Source organism: Coturnix japonica, chromosome 17 (genome assembly GCF_054131305.1).
Source record: "Coturnix japonica strain WE chromosome 17, WE-NBRP24, whole genome shotgun sequence".
Classification (NCBI taxonomy): Eukaryota; Metazoa; Chordata; class Aves; order Galliformes; family Phasianidae; genus Coturnix; species Coturnix japonica.
In genome coordinates, this window is record NC_140679.1 from 11,428,867 (window position 1) to 11,448,946 (window position 20,080).

Below are 20,080 nucleotides of genomic sequence, written 5' to 3' on the forward strand. Positions count from 1 at the left end.
GGGGGGGGGGCAGTAGGCCTGTGGACCTCCCAGCCCCCGACAACTCTTATGAAACCCAAGAACAAGTCCAAATATAAAAACTGCCCATTGTGACTTCAGTGCTTCAAGAATGAGGGGATCATTCTGAAAAACAAGACTGTTCACATACCAAGAAAAGCTAAGCTGTAAAAAATTATAACACTTATTAATTCCTTTTTGCAAAACTAACATACTGGTCCTTATGCTGATATATTGATCTCTATTGCTAAGCCAACCTCTACCAGTGCTACAAGATATTGGTAGATTTGCAGATGTTGGAAACATTTTGGAAATGTTAAATACCATTTGGATTTCCCTTCTCTACTTCTTAGTTTCTTTTTAAAAAACTGTAAGAATTGACAGATTTTGTCCACCCAGCTATATTCAGCTTATTAGTATAGCCATCATTATTGAATTTTTGGTATTACTTGCTCTGGTTAATGTTCTCTGAAGTGCTGCATGCATATAGACTGGCATATGAGCATTAAGCCCCTTCCCTGGTATGTGGGTCTGTGGGTGCCTCCAGCCCATCAGTCTCAGTTCTAGGCTGAACCAGGCTGGAACCTTGACATACATACACACAGCTCTTGAGAAACATACTGGGTTAAAGTGATTGGACAACTCAAGAAATTACAGCCAAGTGACTTGCTTTCTAATCTCTAGGGTTTGCTACATGGTGGTCATAGTAATGAAATAATTGTAATAGCCAAAGGCAACTGTAGTAATTTAGATCCTTATGGGGAGGAAGCCATTAGTATGGGTTTGATGCAAGTTCACACTGGACTCCACACAGCTCAGAAAACACCACATCCTGGGACATGCACCGTTCCCAGCAGTGACTAACTCTGCTCTGTCAGAGCAGATGAGAAGAAAGACATAATCGTTTTTGCTGCAGCAGAAGAGACTGAAGAGGGTTTAAGAGAATACTTCACATTACAGTACGTACAAGTTTTGGCTCAACACTATCATAGCTGACTTGTAGCAACTCATCAAACCCTGATGTCTTAGATCTGCTGCAGAACTCTGCAGATACATCCTTACTTCGTGGCTGAGTCAAACTCCCCTGCAGATACTTTTAATCAAAACTTTCTTTGCTCGCAAGCATTGTTACCTGACAGAGTTACATAGGGCAAGTGTATTGTAGTTCTGCAGTGTGGCCTCTCATGCACAAGCAAATCCACGTGCTAAGTACCTCACACAGAAAAGATAACTGTATGTAGTTTACTGTTGTAAACAGTTGTTAATGCTTTTTCCAAATGCTCTGTATTTGTGGTGCTATTAAAAAAATTACCATTTTTGTTAAGACAATTATAATGCTCACGTACTGCTAGCTTCTTAGTCACGACCTCGTATAGCAGGCAGGAAATTCTGAGAGATTCTGGAGACCTCTGCCTCAGAAACACAGGCTTGATCCCATGCAAATGTTAGTTTCAGCATGGTAAGAGAGAAAAGCCAAAAGCCTTTATCTGCAGCACTTTCAGAATAGTATAAACCTGACAATAGAAGGAGCAAAATCACAGTGATTTTAGTGCTGTATTACTAGGTTTTCCCTCAAAGAATGTATCTTAATAAAGATCTTCAGGAAGTATCCTCTAGACAACATGATGTGCATTCAGTGTAGAGGAATGGATGAACTGAGCTCCACTGACTTCATGACATGAAATTCCTGGATTTCCTCTGAAGTGTGATAGTGAGGGGAGCTGTGAGCTTCCTTCCAACTCTCAACAGACTGCAGCTGCCAACACAGTAGATGAGTTTCCTTGGTTTGATGCCTTCATAGACAAACAAACAAACAAAGTGGTAAAGGGCAAATATCTGATTTCTCTGGCTGCAGGAGGCTCTTTTCAGGCAACACAGCAGTACCCTGTTGGGATAGAGTGAGGAAGCTTGCAGTGACCCCACACTTTAAAAATTCACTTTAAAAATGTTACATGTCAGGATTCTGTTGCCTCCCCAGCTCATCCCATCTCAGAGAAATGTTCAAATAGAATTATAGAATCACCAAGGTTGGAAAAAACCTAAAAGATCATCTGGTCCAACCATTCACCTATTACCAATAGCTCCCACTAAACCATGTCCCTCAACACAACATCCAGTCTTTCCTTGAATACCCCTAGGGTCGGTGACTCCACCACCTCCCTGGGCAGTCCATTCCAGTGCCTGGCCACCCTTTCTGAGAAGCAATATTTCCTAATGTCCAGCCTGAACCTCCCCTGCCGCAGCTTGAAACCATTCCCTCTGGTCCTGTCAAAAACAAAACAAGAGGCCAACCCCCAGGTCACTACAACCTCCCTTCAGGAAGTTATAGAGAGCTATAAGGTCTCCCCTGAGCCTCCTCTTCTCTAGGCTGAACATTCCCAGCTCCTTCAGCCTAATCTTAATATGAGCTTATATCTTAAAATCCCCTTCAGCCATATCTTAATATTAGCTACAATTTTGCTTTTCTCTAGGAGGAGGAAGTGTGTATCTAATGAGCAGTAGGATTTCTTGGGATGTGGTGTCTGGTCACAGCTGTTAGAGGAGACACAGCAACAGGGAATCATTGTGGCTACAGAAAGAATAGCTTGTTGGACCTCTGGCTTCTCAAAACAGAGTAAGAGACACTGGCCTGGTTCCTAAGCAGAAAGAAAAAAAAAATAATAATAATAAGACAAATAAGGAACAGCATACTGCTTGGTATTCTTTGCAGTCCTGAAAAACAGTTATTTCTCCACCTTTACTAATAAGCACCTCCTGAACAATTTCTACTGCACTTGAACTGGATTTTTCTCAGTATTGCACGTAACAAAATCTTGATTCCAGAAATCAAGAGGGTTTGCCTTTCAAGTTAAATCATCAAAATGTACCTTTTTATTCTAAATGAAAGAGCAACCATTTCCATTTCAATTAAGCGCGGGGAAAGTGTAGAGTTTTTGAGAAGCAAACATGATAGGGCTGGATCAGAAGTGCAGATGTCTATGCCAGTACAGCTCTCTGCTTCAAGTGTGAAAGCAGTATGTGGACTGTGGGACTGGGGAAGAAGGAGATACCATCTGACCTTGCTCACGTTTCTTCATGAGGAATCCTAGCAAACAAGTACAAATACATTTCAAATCTAAATTTCAAGTAATCAATGTCCTGTGGCTGATAGATGTAAGAAACTGTTTTTGACAGATGAACAAGTGCAGGCAATTCTTGGAGAAGTCTAAGACAGCCTGCACCTTTGTTTCAAAACTTGCTTTTGGACAACTTCAACAGATGGACAAGTCCAAGAAATCTTGTGTTTGAAGACTTGCAGGCCAGGAGCAACCAGATATAAGCAGCCTCTAGGGACAAGAAGCTGCTATATGGCCGATGAGCAGCCTTTTCTGTGCACATCTCAAGGGAGGTAACCATCCAGAGAACCTGCATACCCACAGGTGCTACACATGACTCTGACCTAAGTCCATGCTGGGAGCTGCTGTCTCCATACCAAAAAGATGGATCTTTAAGCTGTCACTTAACCTGTTATTCAATACATGCACCAACTATACTCATCTCCTTTCCCACAATGCTCAAGACAACCAAGGACTAATTGAATAAATTCAAAATGGAACAGCATGAGCTTCACACGACCCCTGACCACACGTAGCTTTCCTCCACTGCCAAGAACCTCTCAGCTCTTACTGAGTTGCTGAAGGGTTTGCTTTCTCCTGGCATAAGAACAGCCCTGAGGAGAAAGATTTGGGGGTGTCAGTTAGTGGGAGCAAGACCAGCAGGGTGACATGGGTGGCTCTGCCCCTCTACTCTGCTCCCGTGAGACCCCATCCAGAGCACTGCATCCAGTTCTGAGGCCTCCAACACAAGGAGGACATGGAGTTGTTAGAGTGGGTCCAAAGTAGGGCCACGAGGGCGGTCAGAGGGCTGAGCACCTCCCCTACAGGGACAAGCCCAAAGAGCTGGGGCTCTGCAGCCTGGAGAAGACTCCAGGGGGACCTTACAGCAGCCTTCCAGTACCCTGCTGGAAAGCTGGGGAGGTACAGAGCATGTAGCGGAAATGGATTTAAACTCTCTTTAAAGAGGATTTAAACTCTCTTTAAAGAGAGCACAGATTAGATATTAGATAGATAGACATGATAGATTTGATATTAGACTAGATATAAGAGAGAAATTTTTTACTGTTATGATGGTGAGACACTGGAACAGGCTGAGAACGTTCCCTCTGTGGAAGCATTCAAAGCCAGGTCAAATGGGGCTGTGAGCAACCTGGCCTGCGGGAGGGCATGGGAACCAGAGGGTCTTAAAGGCCCCTTGCAGTCCAAACCATTTTATAACTCTATGATAAGAAACGAGGAATGCCCAAAAATGAGCACTGCTGTAGGGTTTGCTGCACAGTGTACTTCTGTGATTTACAAAAGCTTTTTCGGCTTGGGGCACTGCCTCTTCTATCCCCATGTAAGTAGGACGAGACCAGCAACAAGAAAGAACAGAGTTCTGATTCTACGCTGAAATCGCTGGCTTTGGCCACTCATTTTTCTTAGAAGCTCAACAGAGCAGCCTGAGGGCTCTCATCGAGCTGCTGCATCGCCTTCGCGCTACGCAACCTCTGCGAACGTAACCGCAGCCTGCTCAGCAGCACGCAACAGCCCCAACCCACGGGACCCGCAGGGACACGTTCGGGACTCACCAACGCGGCCGCCGCAGCGAGCTCCGCGCGGGACGGGGCGGCTCCGCAGCCGTAGCAGCACCGAAGATTCACCACCAGCTCCTCGGCGACCGCTTCCATCGGGACGGCGGGAGGTGGCGGCAGCCGCGGCGTCTGCGAGGGCGGCGACGGCCGGGACCGAGCGGGAGAGCCGAAACGGCGTCGCATGAGAAGCGAACGCGGGCCGGGAACGCCGCCCATCGCCGCCGGGGCGCTGCAGACCGGCAGGCGCTGCGATCCGCCGCTACTCGCGGTCCTTCGCGCAGCTCCCCCTGCCGGCCGCTGCCGAGACGGCGGGAGAGCGGGGCGGGCGCGACCCGGGCCCCGCTGTGGGGACCGCCAGCAGTCCGGGCTGCGCTCGGGCACCCGACGTGGGACGGCGCCGTGGGCTCCGCCGAGCGGTAACACCTCGTCGCACGCGACAGCCTCGGGCCACGTCCGCTTCTTTAGAAAACGTCCCGTTCGGACTTCCCCCCCTCCCGCCCCACCGCGGTCCGTCCCAGCCCGCGGTCACAGCTGCTCGCTACGTCCAAGGCAAGCGGTTGCAATGCAGCACCAAGCCCAGCAGCCAGTAGGACACGAAGTAGCCCAGGACGCACCGCCCGACGGCGGTCATGGAGCGGTAGCTCAGCAGCAACCTGAGCAGGGGGTGTCCCTCCGCTGGGCCCTTCCCGCAGGAACCGGGCGCTGCACCCAGAATACTCCTCTCGCGGACGCGCGCTGCGCTTTGCCCATCGACCCCCTCCTTCCAGAGCCAGGTCTCGTGTCCTTGGAGCAGGTGGGCGGAGAACCAGTACAGCACGGGGCTGGAGGAGCCGAGGAACCGGGTCAGCACCTGGAAGCAACAGGCAAAAGAATCGCCGCCGGTCGGGCTCTGGGCAACCCCGAGCTGCTGGCACACGGGTGGCACACGGAACGGCACACGGCATGGCACGCAGCCCCACCTCGCGGTGCTGGAGTTTATTACACGTGGAGCGAAACGCCTCAGCTCTGCGCCGCCGCGTTTCCGCACGCGGCCGGGGGCACCACGGAATATGGGAAAACGCAGCGACTGCCACTGCGGTCCTCGTCACAGTCCCAGCCGGGAACTCTGACAAAAGGTACCGGGGAGGATCTGAATCTCACTGTTCATAAACCCCAACACTAAAAAGCACCCAAAAGCACTTTCAAGGGGCCAGGACGGGCTTTGGAACCCCACCACCCCTAACGCAGCCCAACATCATGGGACGTGACTTTATCTGCACCCTCTGGCGAACACCACTTAATAAGCTGACATGAGAACACCTCAGTCCCAGCTGTCTGACCACAGCGAGCAACTCGCAGCCTCTCTGGGAACTCTCCAGCAGAGATGAGGCTGTGGAAAGCTACAGTGGAAGTGGCACCACGAGAGGCAAAGCCTTGGTTCTGCACAGCCCCATGCCGGCCCTGCAGCTGTCACAGCCTCAGGCTGTGACTGTCACCAAACCACCTCAGCCACCACCCTGCATTCCGTATAACAAATCACTTCTGGGTACTGCCATGAACATCTTACCTGAACATGCATGCAGAAGAACCCCAGCACCAGCATGGCTGTAGCATGGACCACATACACGAAGACAGCGGGGCAGCAAAACCCAGCTCTGGGTTCACCCTGTTTCTTCTTTCTTCTCTCTAGCCCCAGGGTCAGGCAGTGCCGTGGGTTTGCAACAGCAAAGGTCCAGGCAGCCCACGAGCCCAAAAGCGAGACAGGCAAAGCAAGCAAGAAATTTGGTATTTGTCTGAGCTCAAAATACCTCAGAAAGCCCACATTCCAGTAAACATCTTGAATATAAGAGTAGGCCACAGGGAATCGCTGGGAGCACCAAGGGGGTTTAACCCCATTGGGGGACACCAGGCGATAGCCTTTGTCCAAAGCCAGCTTCTGCAGCGGCTTGGGAACAGCCAGCTCCAAGCCAGGACCACAGAACCTCACATAGGCATAATACTGAAATAAAGCAAAAGGCAGACAAATCCCAGCACATGTCAGAAGCATGGAAGATGCCATGCTGAGGAGCTGCCTCCATAACAGAGAGAGCTTCCTTACTGAGCCTGAACCCACTTGGAGCTGGAGGGCAAAGGATTTACTGTGGGAGTAGAGAAAGAAACCCGCATTCACAAGCCCATTGGCACGCACACCAGTGGCAAGGGAGAAGAGCAGTGTGCTGAGCCAGCTCTGCCCCTTCTCCAGTTGCCACATGGCACTGAAGGCCAGGAAGGCGAACATGCTCTCCGAGTAAGCAGCTGCCATGAAGACGCTGGCAGGGCTGATACAAAAGAGAAGGGCAGCGAGGAAGGCTGTCCTGCGGCAATGCAGCACAGCACAGCCCAGCTTGTACAGGGCAGCAGCTGCCAGCACAGAAAAGACAGAATTAAGGAGGACAGCCGACAGCAGCAGGCGGCTCCGCAAACACAACAGCTGCCACAGGGGCCACAGAGCACCATCGGCCACAGCTCGCAAGCTCAGAGGGTAAAGCGGGAAGAAGGCGCAGTTGTGCTCATACAGGTAACCCCGCTCTGCAATGAAGAGGAAGTGCTCTGCATCCCAGTGCGCCAGGCCCCCCAGCAGCTGCTCCAGCAGCAGGTCGTATGCTCCAGGCTCGAGCAGACGAGGTGGGGAGAAGGCATCCGCTGTGTGATCTGGGATCAGCAGGTCAAACACGGCCTAGAAGGAGGAGGAGAGAGAACTGAACAACAGCAGACATGCTCTTGGATCCTACTGAGAGCACTGGGCTGGAAGAGCATTTCTGGGATTCAAAGAAGGGGATGAGCAGCACAGAAGACAGGCTAATGGGATCTCCAGCAAGAATGGCTATAAAACTGGGAAAACAGACGCACAGTGTTTTGGGGCATTTATAGCAGAACACAACTGTGACAATATCCAGCATGCATCCCCATGGAACTGGACAGGGAAAGGTGGCTCAGCTCCCTGCTCAGGCACATCTAACTGCGTACACTCACACCAGGTGCCACTACAGTGCTGGTAAGCTGCCTCTACTACTGAATTTGGTGTTCCCATCCCAGCTGACATGCAAGAGAGGAGACAAAACGAGAGAAAAGATATTCCCAGAGAAAACTGATGCAGAAGACAAACAAAAGGGTGTTTTTCTTAAAAAACAAACAAACCCTCCAAACAGTACTTTTTGTAGCTTTCTATGGGGAGATTGGGATGAGTCCCTGGCCAGGAATTCAGCACTGACATAGACAAGAGGCCATACCAAACAAACTGGGACTAAAAGATTCACAAGCTGATGTTTTGCAAAAAAAAGCACACATCCGGACTAATTTGCAGTACACAGCCTTTTGTCTCCACTGATTGTCCCACTCAGCCCCAACTAGCAGTCACAAGGCTGCTGGGTCTATCCCTGCTGCTGGAGATGTGCCTCAGGCTGCTCTGGCTTCAGGAACTACAGCTGGGCTCTGCTGCCTTGGCACACACAGGCAGCACAGAATGGACCAATAGCATCCTTCTGCACTTAGAGAAGGATGTCTCAGCAAGTGAGACCTGGGAGGAATGTGCAGCAGGTGATTACTGTTCCTGCTCTGTGGATAAACAGACGTTTCAGACTCACAGGCTGCCAAACCCATCGCTTGCAACAGCAGCATTAAACACGATAAGCTATGCAGAAACATGTAATTTTATGGCATCCTGCCCCCCCGGATGCAGCTGGTCTCCTGGTCCTCCAAAGGAGAGAAGGGGATTTCCCAACCACACAGAACCAGCCTGTGGTGCAACAGGCAGAATCAAAGAGAAACATCTTGGAGCACAGAACAACAGATGCTGCAGCACCTGTGGTTCAGGAACAGAAGACTTGCCTGCAGCAGGAGCGTCAGGACTCTGCAGCACACTGCAGTGTGCACAACCACTCGCAAATAAGGATCCTGCTTGCTCAGCAGCTCCATCCCAAGCTTGAAAGCTGCTTCAGTCACTGATGCTGGGGAAATTCACCCTCCGGTTTTGGAATCCTGAATCGATCAACAGAGAGCAGAGACACCAAGAGATATTTCTGGATTCAGACATGTTTGCACATTATGCACCTTTATTTGCTACCAGGGAGTTCAGAGGGATGCAAATCTCTACGAACAAGAAAGTCATGCACGAAAGAGATCAAGGAGCCAGGAGAGGCGGAGATGTCACAGGAAAAAATCATTGATACTGTTCCTATTAAAAAAGAAAAACTTCCCTGACTTATCAACTTTGGTTAGGATGCAGAGGAGGAGAGGCTGCGACACATTCTCATCCCATTTCTGACTAGGCCAATATAAATACCTGCAGCAGTGCTACACTGGCCTCTTTACTGGCTGCCTCAGCAGAAATACCACTGGCTCCAGCCATGACTCAGCCAAGCAACTACACACACGTTCAAGTTCCAATGCATTCAGTGACACTTAAACCTTTTTTTGGACTAGAAGCACAACTAAAATATGGAACCCGAGTGTAACATCTGTGTAAGCCCTTTACCAACAGGCTGTGGCTTGGCCAGGCACAGTCAGGCACCTTCTGCTCTTGCCTGCTCTCTGTCCAGCGTTTGTTCCTGGGAAGCAGAAAACTGCAGTATCAAGGGCTGTCCTATCTGCACAGCATGGCTCTGCAGGCTCCTCTGGGGCAAAGTTAATGCTCCTCAGACACAGCGGCTTCCCTCCACCACAGATAGCCCCTCTGGGACATGACACTTGCATAACAACGCTCTCTCCACCTGCATTCTTCCCTCCTTTAGCAGGGCACCTGCTCTCCAGAGGGAGGGCATCTGCCTGCCAAGCAAACTACACATGCTACAGTGGCTCTCTTCCATCTCTTCCCTTGAATCCTTACCTGTGATATTTAAAGTACTTTGCAGAGTCAAACTGCTTTCTTTTCTGTGTATTCTGGATTGACATTCTGCGACCAGCTATGAAAACCGCTGGCCTTAAGCCACACAGACAGGCAGTATCTGTTCTGCAGCTTTTTAAGATAACATATTTCTTCCGTTAGTTCCCCAGCCACCAACGGCTTTTCAGTTTGACAAAGAGGAGACCCGCAGATCTCTGGGCTCCAGCACCACATCCTGCACCACTTCCCACCTTCCTAATCCAGCCTGCGACAGTGCACGAAGATCCCCAAAATGCTCAGCTACTAACCTGACCAGTCTCAGAGGTTTTCCTATTGCCAGTTTACTGACAGAGAAAAATCAGACAGGTTAAAAGCTGCACACAAGAGCAAAAACTAAGGCAAAGCAAAAAGCAACACCCAAATGCATTCACTTATACTCCCAGCCATGAGCCACAGTTCTGCTTCTTCCTCTTTTGCCACGTTCTGAAGTTTTGGTTCTGCTCATATTCTCCTCTTGCTCAGCAGTATTCACAGCTACAGAGCGATGAGCGGGAGGCACATCATCCCGAATCACAAAGCTGCAATGTTATTTTAAGGGGGGATATTTCAGCTGCAAATTCCATCAAAGCACATTCACAACTACTATTCACAAATCCTATTAAAGATCACAGCCCCAAATCGTCCAAGTACTTCTTCTTAAAGGAGAGAGAAGGTCAGCACGAATGTGCTAAAAAAGTGGGGCTTTGCAACACACCCGTCCCACTGCAGCACACCTTGTCACAAAGCTGCAGCTTGCACGGCGCTGCCCCACACGGTGCTACCTCAAAGCGTGCTTTGCACGGCCAGGAGAGGCAGCAGCGCACTACACTTAGAGCGGCACAAAACAGCGCCAGTTCTGAACTAAAGACACATTTCTGTGCTCCTCGTGTTTCTACTCAGCGCTCTGGAAGTTACGCCAATGGAAGGACACGACCCTGCCGGGAGCAGCCGCTGGACGCACAGTGTGTGCAGCACTACAGCACTGCAGCACTGCAACACTACAGCACTGCAACACTACAGCACTGCAGCACTACAGGACTGCAACACTACAGCACTGCAACACTACAGCACTGCAACACTACAGCACTGCAACACTGCAACACTACAGCACTGCAACACTACAGCACTGCAACACTACAGCACTGCAACACTACAGCACTGCAGCACTGCAGCACTACAGCACTGCAGCACTACAGCATTGCAACACTACAGCACTGCATCACTGCAGCGCTGCAACACTACAGCACTGCAACACTGCAGCACTGCAACACTGCAACACTGCAGCACTACAGCACTGCAACACTGCAGCACTGCAACACTACAGCACTGCAACACTGCAGCACTGCAACACTACAGCACTGCAACACTGCAGCACTACAGCACTGCAGCACTACAGCACTGCATCACTGCAACACTACAGCACTACAGCACTGCAACGCTACAGCACTGCACCACTGCAACACTACAGCACTGCAACACTACAGCACTGCAACACTACAGCACTGCAACGCTACAGCATTGCAGCGCTACAGCATTGCAGCGCTACAGCATTGCAGCACTGCAACACTACAGCACTGCAGCACTACAGCACTGCAACACTACAGCACTGCAGCACTACAACACTGCAACACTGCATCACTACAGCACTGCAGCACTACAGCACTGCAGCACTACAGCACTGCAACGCTACAGCACTGCAGCACTGCAGCGCTACAGCACTGCAGCGCTACAGCACTGCAGCACTGCAACACTACAGCACTACAGCACTACAGCACTGCAGCACTGCAACACTGCAACACTGCAACACTACAGCACTGCAACACTACAGCACTGCAACACAACAGCACTGCAACACTACAGCACTGCAACACTACAGCACTGCAACACTACATCACTGCAGCGCTACAGCATTGCAGCGCTACAGCATTGCAGCACTGCAACACTACAGCACTGCAGCACTACAGCACTGCAGCACTGCAACACTACAGCACTGCAGCACTACAACACTGCAACACTGCATCACTACAGCACTGCAGCACTGCAGCACTACAGCACTGCAACACTGCAACACTACAGCACTGCAACACAACAGCACTGCAGCACTGCAACACTGCAGCACTGCAACACTGCAACACTACAGCACTGCAACACAACAGCACTGCAACACTACAGCACTGCAGCACTGCAACACTACAGCACTGCAACACTACAGCACTGCAACACTACAGCATTGCAGCACTGCAACACTACAGCACTGCAACACTACAGCACTGCAGCACTACAGCACTACAGCACTGCAGCACTGCAATACTACAGCAGTCCAACACTACAGCACTGCAGCACTACAGCACTGCAACGCTACAGCACTGCAACGCTACAGCTCTACAGCACTGCCACACTGCAACACTGCATCACTACAGCACTGCAGCACTACAGCACTGCAGCACTGCAACACTACAGCACTGCGTCACTGCAACACTACAGCACTGCGTCACTGCAAACAGCACTGCGTCACTGCAACACTACAGCACTGCAGCACTACAGCACTGCAACACTGCGTCACTGCAACACTACAGCACTGCAGCACTGCAACACTACAGCACTGCGTCACTGCAACACTACAGCACTGTGTCACTGCAACACTACAGCACTGCAACACTACAGCACTGTGTCACTGCAACACTACAGCACTGCAGCACTGCAACACTACAGCATTGCAGCACTGCAACACTACAGCACTGCAGCACTACAGCATTGCAGCACTGCAACACTACAGCACTGCAACACTACAGCACTGCAGCACTGCAACACTACAGCACTGCAGCACTGCAACACTACAGCACTACAGCACTGCAATACTACAGCAGTCCAACACTACAGCATTGCAGCACTGCAGCACTACAGCGTTGCGGCGTTGCAGCGCGTTGCCCACGCGGGGGCAGCAGCGCTCCAGAGGAGCCGTTTGTCTCCCGGCAACCTGCGGGGCTCCAAACACGACAGACGAGAATCGTGCGGCTGCCCGCGATGGGGGCACGGAGCGGCGGGCGGGGCTCCGTCCGGCACCGCTCTCGCTCCGTGACGGCAGGCGGCGCTCAGCCTCGTGGGGCCGCAGCGCGGACATTCGCTCCCGCGTCCCGCGACCCGAGGGTGGGTCGGATCTGCGGCCCCTCCGGGCGCTGCGGGCGGCCCCGCTGCCGTGCGGTGCGGGGGGGCGGCCCCAAGCGCAGCCCCCGCCCCGCTCCCGCCCGGCCCCTCCCCCACCTGAGCGCTGCCGCGCGCCGCTCCCGCTCCGGAATCAACCCGACGGTCACCGCGACGTGCGGCCCTACGCAACGCTACTTCTGGGGACGTCACTTCCGGCCCCACGCACGCTTCCGGAGAGGCGCGTCACGTGGTGGGACCCAATTATTGCCGGGCGCTGCCGGGGCGGGGGGCGATGGCTCCGCCCGAGGTGGAGGACGGGCCCGATGGGGATTCGGAGCTGACGGCCCGGCCCGTGCCGCCTCCCCCGCCCAGGGCCCGGAGCTGCCGTGGGCGGCGCAGCGGCGCCGAGTTCGCTACGCGGCGGCTCGAGCGGCTCAAACCGGGCGGGCGGGGCTCCCTGAGCGCCCCGGGCACGTGCTGCCGGACGCGGCCGGTCCTTCCCGTCACGCGGCGCGGGACGAGCCGTGGCTGCGAATGGCGGGAGAGCGCGGAGCGGCGTCGGGCCGCGCACAGACTGCAGCCGTGGAGCAGCTCAGAGCAGCCCCGAGTTCCCGCTGTGACGGCGCGTCCCCACCGCGCTCATTTCCTATTGATTCCGTTTGTCTTTAACCGCGGCACGAACATGTGGCTCCTTCAGGCGCTCGTGGAGCAGAATCGCTCCCTCAGCGCGTTGGTACCACGTACAACCTCCTTCACGCCCGAGGGGAGCGTTCGCTCATGACCAAATTCACCAAAACGTAACACAGAGGATGTGCAGAAGCTGCTGCCGTCACCTCCTGCAGCTGCTCAGCTCCTCTGATGAAACGTTAAACTCTTCTGTAGTTTTTAATTCAGGCTGATTAAACAAAGCTCCTGGAATACAGAACTCAGTTATCAGAGAAGTGGGTTTCAAACCAAGAGTCACATCACAGATGGCAAACACCAACAAACTCCATCACACCACTTGTTTTTCCAGAGGAGAGAGAGGCTTTTCTGTCTCACCGCCTTTTTCCCCCCAGCCCCCTCCTCCGAAGCTCGCAGTTCCCTCAGCCCTTCACTGTACTCCTGACGTTCAGATTTCTGTGAGGAATAATGCCTGAATCAAACAGACTTTCTTCTGAAGTGTTTACCAGCCGAAACTGCAGGAGCTCCTCGCCTCTGGCTTGTCTGGGAGAGTCCTTAAAATGGAATTCCTAAGAGGAAAGGAATCCATGCCAAGCCTCTCTCTCCTCTGACACTTTTGCTTAAGTGAGCTCAGTGCAGTTCTAGTTGGCCAGCTGCTATTGTCATTGGAGGATGAAAAAATATCCATTTACTAACCATGAAAACGTGCAGGCCTCCACACGGAGAGCCTGAACTCTGGCCATGTGCTGAAGGGCATCAGATCTACTGGAAAACCCCATCCTTGGAAGATGCCCAAGTCCACATCACAATTCCAAAACTGAGTGAAAAATGCAAGGGGAGTGAAAACTGTCCATTTTAGAGAGCTGACAGGGAAATGTGCCTCCCTTCAGAGCAATTCCCTTCTCCACCCTGAGAGCCATATGTCTGTTCTTCCACGCCAGAGCTTCACCTCACACAGCAGATCCACCCTCCTGGAGCATACATGATGCAAGCCCAGCAGAGAAGGAAAGCCAGACCACACAGCACTGGCAACTCAGGGCAAGGTGCTGCTCTGTTGCCTGGCTGTGCTGACAAACAAGATGCTGTACTGGAGCTTTGAGGCCTCCTTCCTGCATGGTAACAAAACTGACCTTCAACACCACACCTATAGGGCCCAACAGCAACAAGGTCAGCCCTGTGCTCTGCTAATAAAGAAAACCCTTACAAACATCTTACCAAGATTTAATGTACATTTATTCTTAACACGTGGAACATATAGTATAAAGATTTCATACTGAATAAATGATATTCATTAAGCCAAAAAAGGAAAAAAGGGAGGAATTTACATCAAGTTTTTAGCTACATCGTCTGAAATACAAATATGCAGAAGTCATCACTGAAAAAATCTCAATTGTGTTTCTTCATCAGGAACTTCAACTGAACCTAGAACTTTTTCACACCTCGATTAGAAAGAAAACAAAAACAGGAAAAATAAAGTATAAGTTGATTGGCTGCTGAGACAGCAATGACTTTATACATGGAGACCTGTACAGCATCCTCCAGGGAGGGATGTCTGGCAAGAGATTAAATAATTGTGTCTCGCTTTTGCAGGTCATCAACTCGTTAACTCGTCATACTAGAAAGGGGTGGGAAAAGGCAAACAAAACTGCAAGGATTCTTAGGGTATGTGCAATGTACAACGTCATAGATATATACACACGTGGCAGCATTCAGGCTGCAGCTAAAGGTTAAAACCAGTTCTAAGAGGTGATCTCAGGGTTATTCATACAATCAAGGAGGAAGAGAGAAAGAGGTCAGGGTGTTGTAGGTTCACACATGATACTTTGGGGGAAAAGCCTTTTTTCTTCTCAACATTAACTAAAAACATTTTTAAAAACTACAGCTTGCTGCTGATCCAGCGTTTTTTTCTTTTTCCTTGTGAGACGGTATTACAGTATGTTTACAGTTTAAGGTGTACAGTACATGAAGTTCTACACGCTACTGCACAGGCCTCCCTTGGACAAGGTCTGTTCACAATTGGTAACTTCTTGGTTCCTGCAAGATTGTGAATATACAATGATAAACCACAGAGTTCAGCAGTCACTTTTGTCCTTCAGAGTTTACCATTAAAAACAGTTATGAAAGTGGAGCCTGTCAATGTGATAACACGGCAAGTCATTCTCCCCAAACTCACTGTAAACGACAGTAACTTTGGTTAAAATAAAAAAAACAACAAAAAAAAGTCTTCTATGTAGACAGAACTTTGTCTCCTTTAATAAGGGATTCAGGACAAATCTGAAGGGCAGGGGAAGGGGAAAGGGTATGGGGACATCTTTGCCCCCGGGAGAAGCAGGACAGCGCAGGGCAGACAGTGGATTCTGAGGTGGTTTTGCATAAATAAAGGGCAACAGTCAGTTTCTAAGTTTTCCACGCACGCACACGCACACAGGGTCTCGGATCCCACAGCTGTCATGACTGGCCAATTAAAAATAGTACATCACAAATAACTTGTGAAACCAAAGAGTTCATCAAAGGCGACACGGAGATGTCCAACAGCCGCGACTCGTACAACGTGAACTCTGAGTGGTTCTCGTCCACCTTGGCCAGGGCGAGCAGTGCCCGAGCAGCTCGGCGCATCATGTCCACACTTGTCGACTCAAAGGGCGCATTCTGCATGTGCATCAGGCTGGCCTGGCTCTGCTGGAACTGCGTGGCAGCCAGGCTGTCCTCCAAGAAACCCAGCAAGTTGCCAATGCTCCCCTTCTGCACAGCAATTGCTCTTGCTGCCAGGCTGTCCCCTTGTGCCAAGTTGGCCAGTAGTACCACAGCCATTTCTCGACACACTGGGTTCTTTCTGTCACTTAGGAAACGCACCAGGGTGCTGTACAGCTTCTCCAAGCGACTGAAAGGGGGAGTTGCAAGAATCAAATCCACGTTGTTGTCCTGGATGCTGAGTTTGCTGAGTGTTTCCAAAACCAGTCTCTGAGGGGAGAGGACCGCATTTGGCCCCAGCGTTGGAAAGGGGTCCTGAGCCTCTGCTGATGGACAAACTGCCCAGTGGAGGAGTCCATCCAGGATAGGCAAACAGATGCTTTCTGGGTAAGGGGAAAGGTCCAGCTGGCCAGAAACATTGGCCAGCGTGACCAGCGTATTTTCACGCAGCACCTCCAGGCAGTCCCACCACCACTCCACCTTGTTGCAGCTCACCCCTTGGTCCTGCTCCTCCTCCTTCTCATAGGTCAGAGGTGCCTGCTTGCGCTCCGGGTGCTTGTGGTGTAAGAGAATCAGTTTCCCTAGAATCAGCAGCAGCCCAGGATGTTTGGACATTTCAAAGTCATTGCCCGGCACAAACGACAAACTCCTGATGATGTTGGAGACACAAATGCAGCGCTTCGCCAGAGAGTCCTGCCAGTCTTGGATAGTACAGAGGGGCGTCTCATCTTTACTGTGAGGTTCATCCTCCAGAATTTTTATATTTCTGTGACTCTGTGCTGGACTAATGCCAAATGGAAACTTACTTTCCTTCTCTGTTTCAGAAGCTTTGGCCTCTTCCTCCTCGCCTGATAATGAGCTTGGACATGCTGAAATCATGTCATCCATGGTGGCAGTTATTCTCTTCTCCGAGGAGCTGTCAGATGGAAAAGCTTCTTCCCTAGTGCTTGGATTGCTCTCAGCTGTTGCGCGTTTCCTTGAGACAGAATCGCAAGGTGCTCGTTTGTGAATCATAGGCAGTTCCATCTTGCTCTCAAAGTGGGTCTGAATGTGCTCAGTAGTGTCACCACCACCAATCCGCCAGTGCAGCAGGCCACTCTCAAACTCCTGCACTCGTCCCAGCTTGTCTGAATAATCAACCACAAACGGGTCATTCTTCTGCACAATCTTGATCGGAAGCTTGTCAAATTTACTAACTAATTTCTCCTCGCTGCACTCTAGAGGTGCTTTGTCCTTGCTTGAAAATGCAGCCTCCTCCTCTTCCTCATCTTCTTCTTCCTCCTCATACTTCAGGCTCCGTGGTTCCTCATCCTCCTCCCCTTTCTCATGAGAAGAAGCTGAAGATCGGCAGAACCTCTGGGGATCCAATAGTGTTCTTTGCCCTGGGTCTCCCACCTCATATTCCTTCAGGATTCCAAAGATCTCGATCAGGCAGCGCCGGAAATACTCCACCAGGAGTTCCAGCAGGCCTGGCAACTATGGGGGAGGAGAAAAAACAGGAGGAGAAGGAAGGAAGAAAGGAAACAGTGATCATAAAGCAACTTAGGCCACTGTACAACTGGAAAAATACTGCATTAAGGGCAGAGATCTTAAGTAATGCTGTTCATTAATGAGATCTGTTCATGCTGGCAATAAGCTGTTAGCAGAAGAGAGCTTTCTGTCCTCTGAGAACAGAAACAAGGGGAAAACAGACCCTGACTGCCAGGATCCAACACCAGCACAGTCTACACATGCATACCTGCGCAAACACAGACACTCTTGGTTTCATCTCCTCTTTGATTAACACACAGAAAGGAGCAGGGCAATGCACAGTATTGTGGAACAGCTTTGACAACAGCCATGCAGGCACAAGGTAACTCACAGACATAGGCTGGCCCTCAGAATAGCACCCAAACCACACTGTACACTGACCCATGGGGAAAGACAGAGCTAGAGGTGAATGCCATTGCATCAGGCTAGGCAAGCAGCGTTCAATCCTTCACACCACTCTGCTGCAAAACCCCTCTTGGCCTCCCCACCATGATTCTCTTTCTAAGTCCCACCAGAGAGACTGTACACATGCATACCAACAAAATGGAAATCCAAGGGTCAACAAGCACTCAGTGCAGCTCCCCAGACCCAGCATGCTTTTCAGACCAGACACACTCCACAGGTACAGGGACACCTGGCAGTATAGCTCTACAAGGGCACAAGCTGCTTCTTACTATTGTGCTGACAGAAATCTGTACACACCTAGCACTTCAAAGACCTGCATCAGAGAGCATCTGCACCCACCTGGCTGAGGCTGAAGGTCATTATGCTGTTGTCATCATAGAGCAGGATGTTTATGGTATCTAAGGCCCATGTACTTTCAGCTAGCAGCCCAGACTTCAGAGACATCATCACTCTCCAAGCTTCAGGAGTTCCTAGAACATAAAGACATGATACTTCCAGCTTCTGGAGTTTAAAAACAAAAATGAGATACTTTATACTGCTTTCTGGTCCCACAAAGAGCACGGACAATTTAACATGTTGTGCAGACTTTATGCAAAAGCCATCTCTACACAGACAATGCCCAGCACGAACATTATACCTGATATCACAACTAACTTGGGAGAGTTCTTAAAAGCTGGCAAAACCCTTCAATTTGGCAGTGCTATTCCAAAGAGAAATGGTAACACCCAGCCTCTTGATGTGCACAAGCAGAAAAGCAGGAGTTTCCTCTTACCAATATCTTTTGCTGTCAGCCGCCTCCTTTGCTTTAATACAGGTTGAGTAGCTTCTACTGATCCTGGTGGGAAGGTGATGTCTCTTCGTATCATGGGAGGCTGTACAGCTGCTGGTGTGATGTGCGAGGCGGGGACTGGTGGTCCTGCCTTCTGCATTTTCATCCCCGAGTGCAGAAATGGAGATTTACTGGGAGAAGTGCGATTCTCCAGAGGTCTGGGCAGAGGTGCTGGGCTGGATACCTGAGGAATGTGATTTTGCATGCTAGGAGGGGTCTGATAGTTAGACTGAGGTGGCCTAGTCATTGGGGGAACAGGGGCAGAGGGGCCATACGGAGGCTGCCGATTCCCATGGGAAGGCCATGGTCCCTCATGGTTTACCCTCTGTTCTGAATGCAGTATATCATCTGTTCGAGTCACTCCATGATAAGCAGGCCCCTGGGGTGCAGAGCCAGTGCTCTGCCGATTTGGATAGCTGTACCCTATTTCATTGCGCCCTTGCCACATGGCACTTTGCTGGGGGCCTTCTGGAGTAGACTGGATGGGACCCCCCATCATCTGAGGAGGCATGTTTTGCTGAGCATTGGAGCCTGGGGGAGCCGAGACCCTGTCTCTGCCAAATTGGAATGGGAACTGGTTCTGCGGCCCTCCGGCAGATCGGCGGTCAGCAGCAGGGTATGTGCTCCCATACTGGTTATACAGGTCCTGCTGTGGAGAAGGCTGTGCAGCCTGCTGCTGGCTCGGTTGCTGAGTCTGTGCTGGAGGCAGCTGCTGCTGCGTCTGCCCCTGCCCAGTGCTGTATGGGACATTGTACATCTCCCCTTCATGCCGCTTGGCAGGTGGGCCATAGCTGCCATCCATCGGTCGCTTGTAATTCTAAATGGAAAATAAAGGCATTGATAACGTAAGATTGTCAAACCAGAAACAGGAAACCTAGACACAGTAGAAACATTCGGAGCCTGAGGACAACACTCTTTGTAAGAGCGAAAGACTGCTTTCCGAGTTAGCCATATCCAATGTGATTTGGATCAAGGTTTCGGTTTCACAAGCCAAGAGCAACTCCTTGCAGCTGGCTGCATACTTTCCTTGCATGGATTCTGCAAGAATGCTTTAAGGACAGAAATCCGCTTGCAGAAAGGACTTTCCTGTAGAAAAGACTCAGCTCTACTGTACGTTCACCACAATTCATATTTGTGTGCAGGAACTTCTTTCCTTCCAAGTCCAGGAATTTCATCAGACCCTATCTCTATTTTCTTAGAAAGCACAGGTTTTTGCTCACGTATCAAACAAAATGTGTTGAAAACTGTTGTACTTTTTGCTTCTTCCTTTCCT

General features: G+C 50.8%; 2 protein-coding genes across 7 annotated transcripts in view; both read right to left on the bottom strand.

Annotated features, from left to right (window-relative positions):
- Nucleotides 1-192: 192 nt before the first annotated feature.
- PIGV (phosphatidylinositol glycan anchor biosynthesis class V) lies at nt 193-12,894 on the bottom strand. 5 transcript variants are annotated; one of them, XM_032449042.2, is made up of 5 exons: nt 12,807-12,894; nt 9,938-10,084; nt 8,513-8,662; nt 6,213-7,361; nt 5,189-5,516 (listed from the first exon to the last, which is right to left on the bottom strand). In XM_032449042.2, the coding sequence occupies exons 3-5, from the start codon at nt 8,597-8,599 to the stop codon at nt 5,205-5,207; spliced, it is 1,548 nt and encodes a 515-aa protein (XP_032304933.2). In that variant the 5' UTR covers nt 8,600-8,662; nt 9,938-10,084; nt 12,807-12,894; the 3' UTR covers nt 5,189-5,204. The 5 variants fall into 5 exon arrangements, 4 of the variants coding, with proteins under 4 accessions (XP_032304933.2, XP_032304934.2, XP_085374103.1 ...); XR_014935127.1 differs by lacking the exon at nt 12,807-12,894 and adding an exon at nt 193-2,633 and having other exon boundaries at nt 4,664-5,516; nt 8,513-10,603; XM_032449043.2 differs by lacking the exon at nt 9,938-10,084.
- A 1,669-nt stretch (nt 12,895-14,563) lies between these two features.
- Nucleotides 14,564-20,080, bottom strand: part of ARID1A (AT-rich interaction domain 1A) — a 59,114-nt gene continuing 53,597 nt past the window's right edge. For both annotated transcript variants that reach the window (XM_085517976.1, XM_015883186.2), the window contains exons 18-20: nt 18,751-19,624; nt 18,318-18,448; nt 14,564-17,519 (exon numbers count right to left, since the gene is read on the bottom strand). In XM_085517976.1, the coding sequence (XP_085374102.1) occupies nt 15,801-17,519; nt 18,318-18,448; nt 18,751-19,624 (2,724 nt within the window). In that variant the 3' untranslated portion in view covers nt 14,564-15,800. The remainder of the gene's footprint in view (nt 17,520-18,317; nt 18,449-18,750; nt 19,625-20,080) is intronic.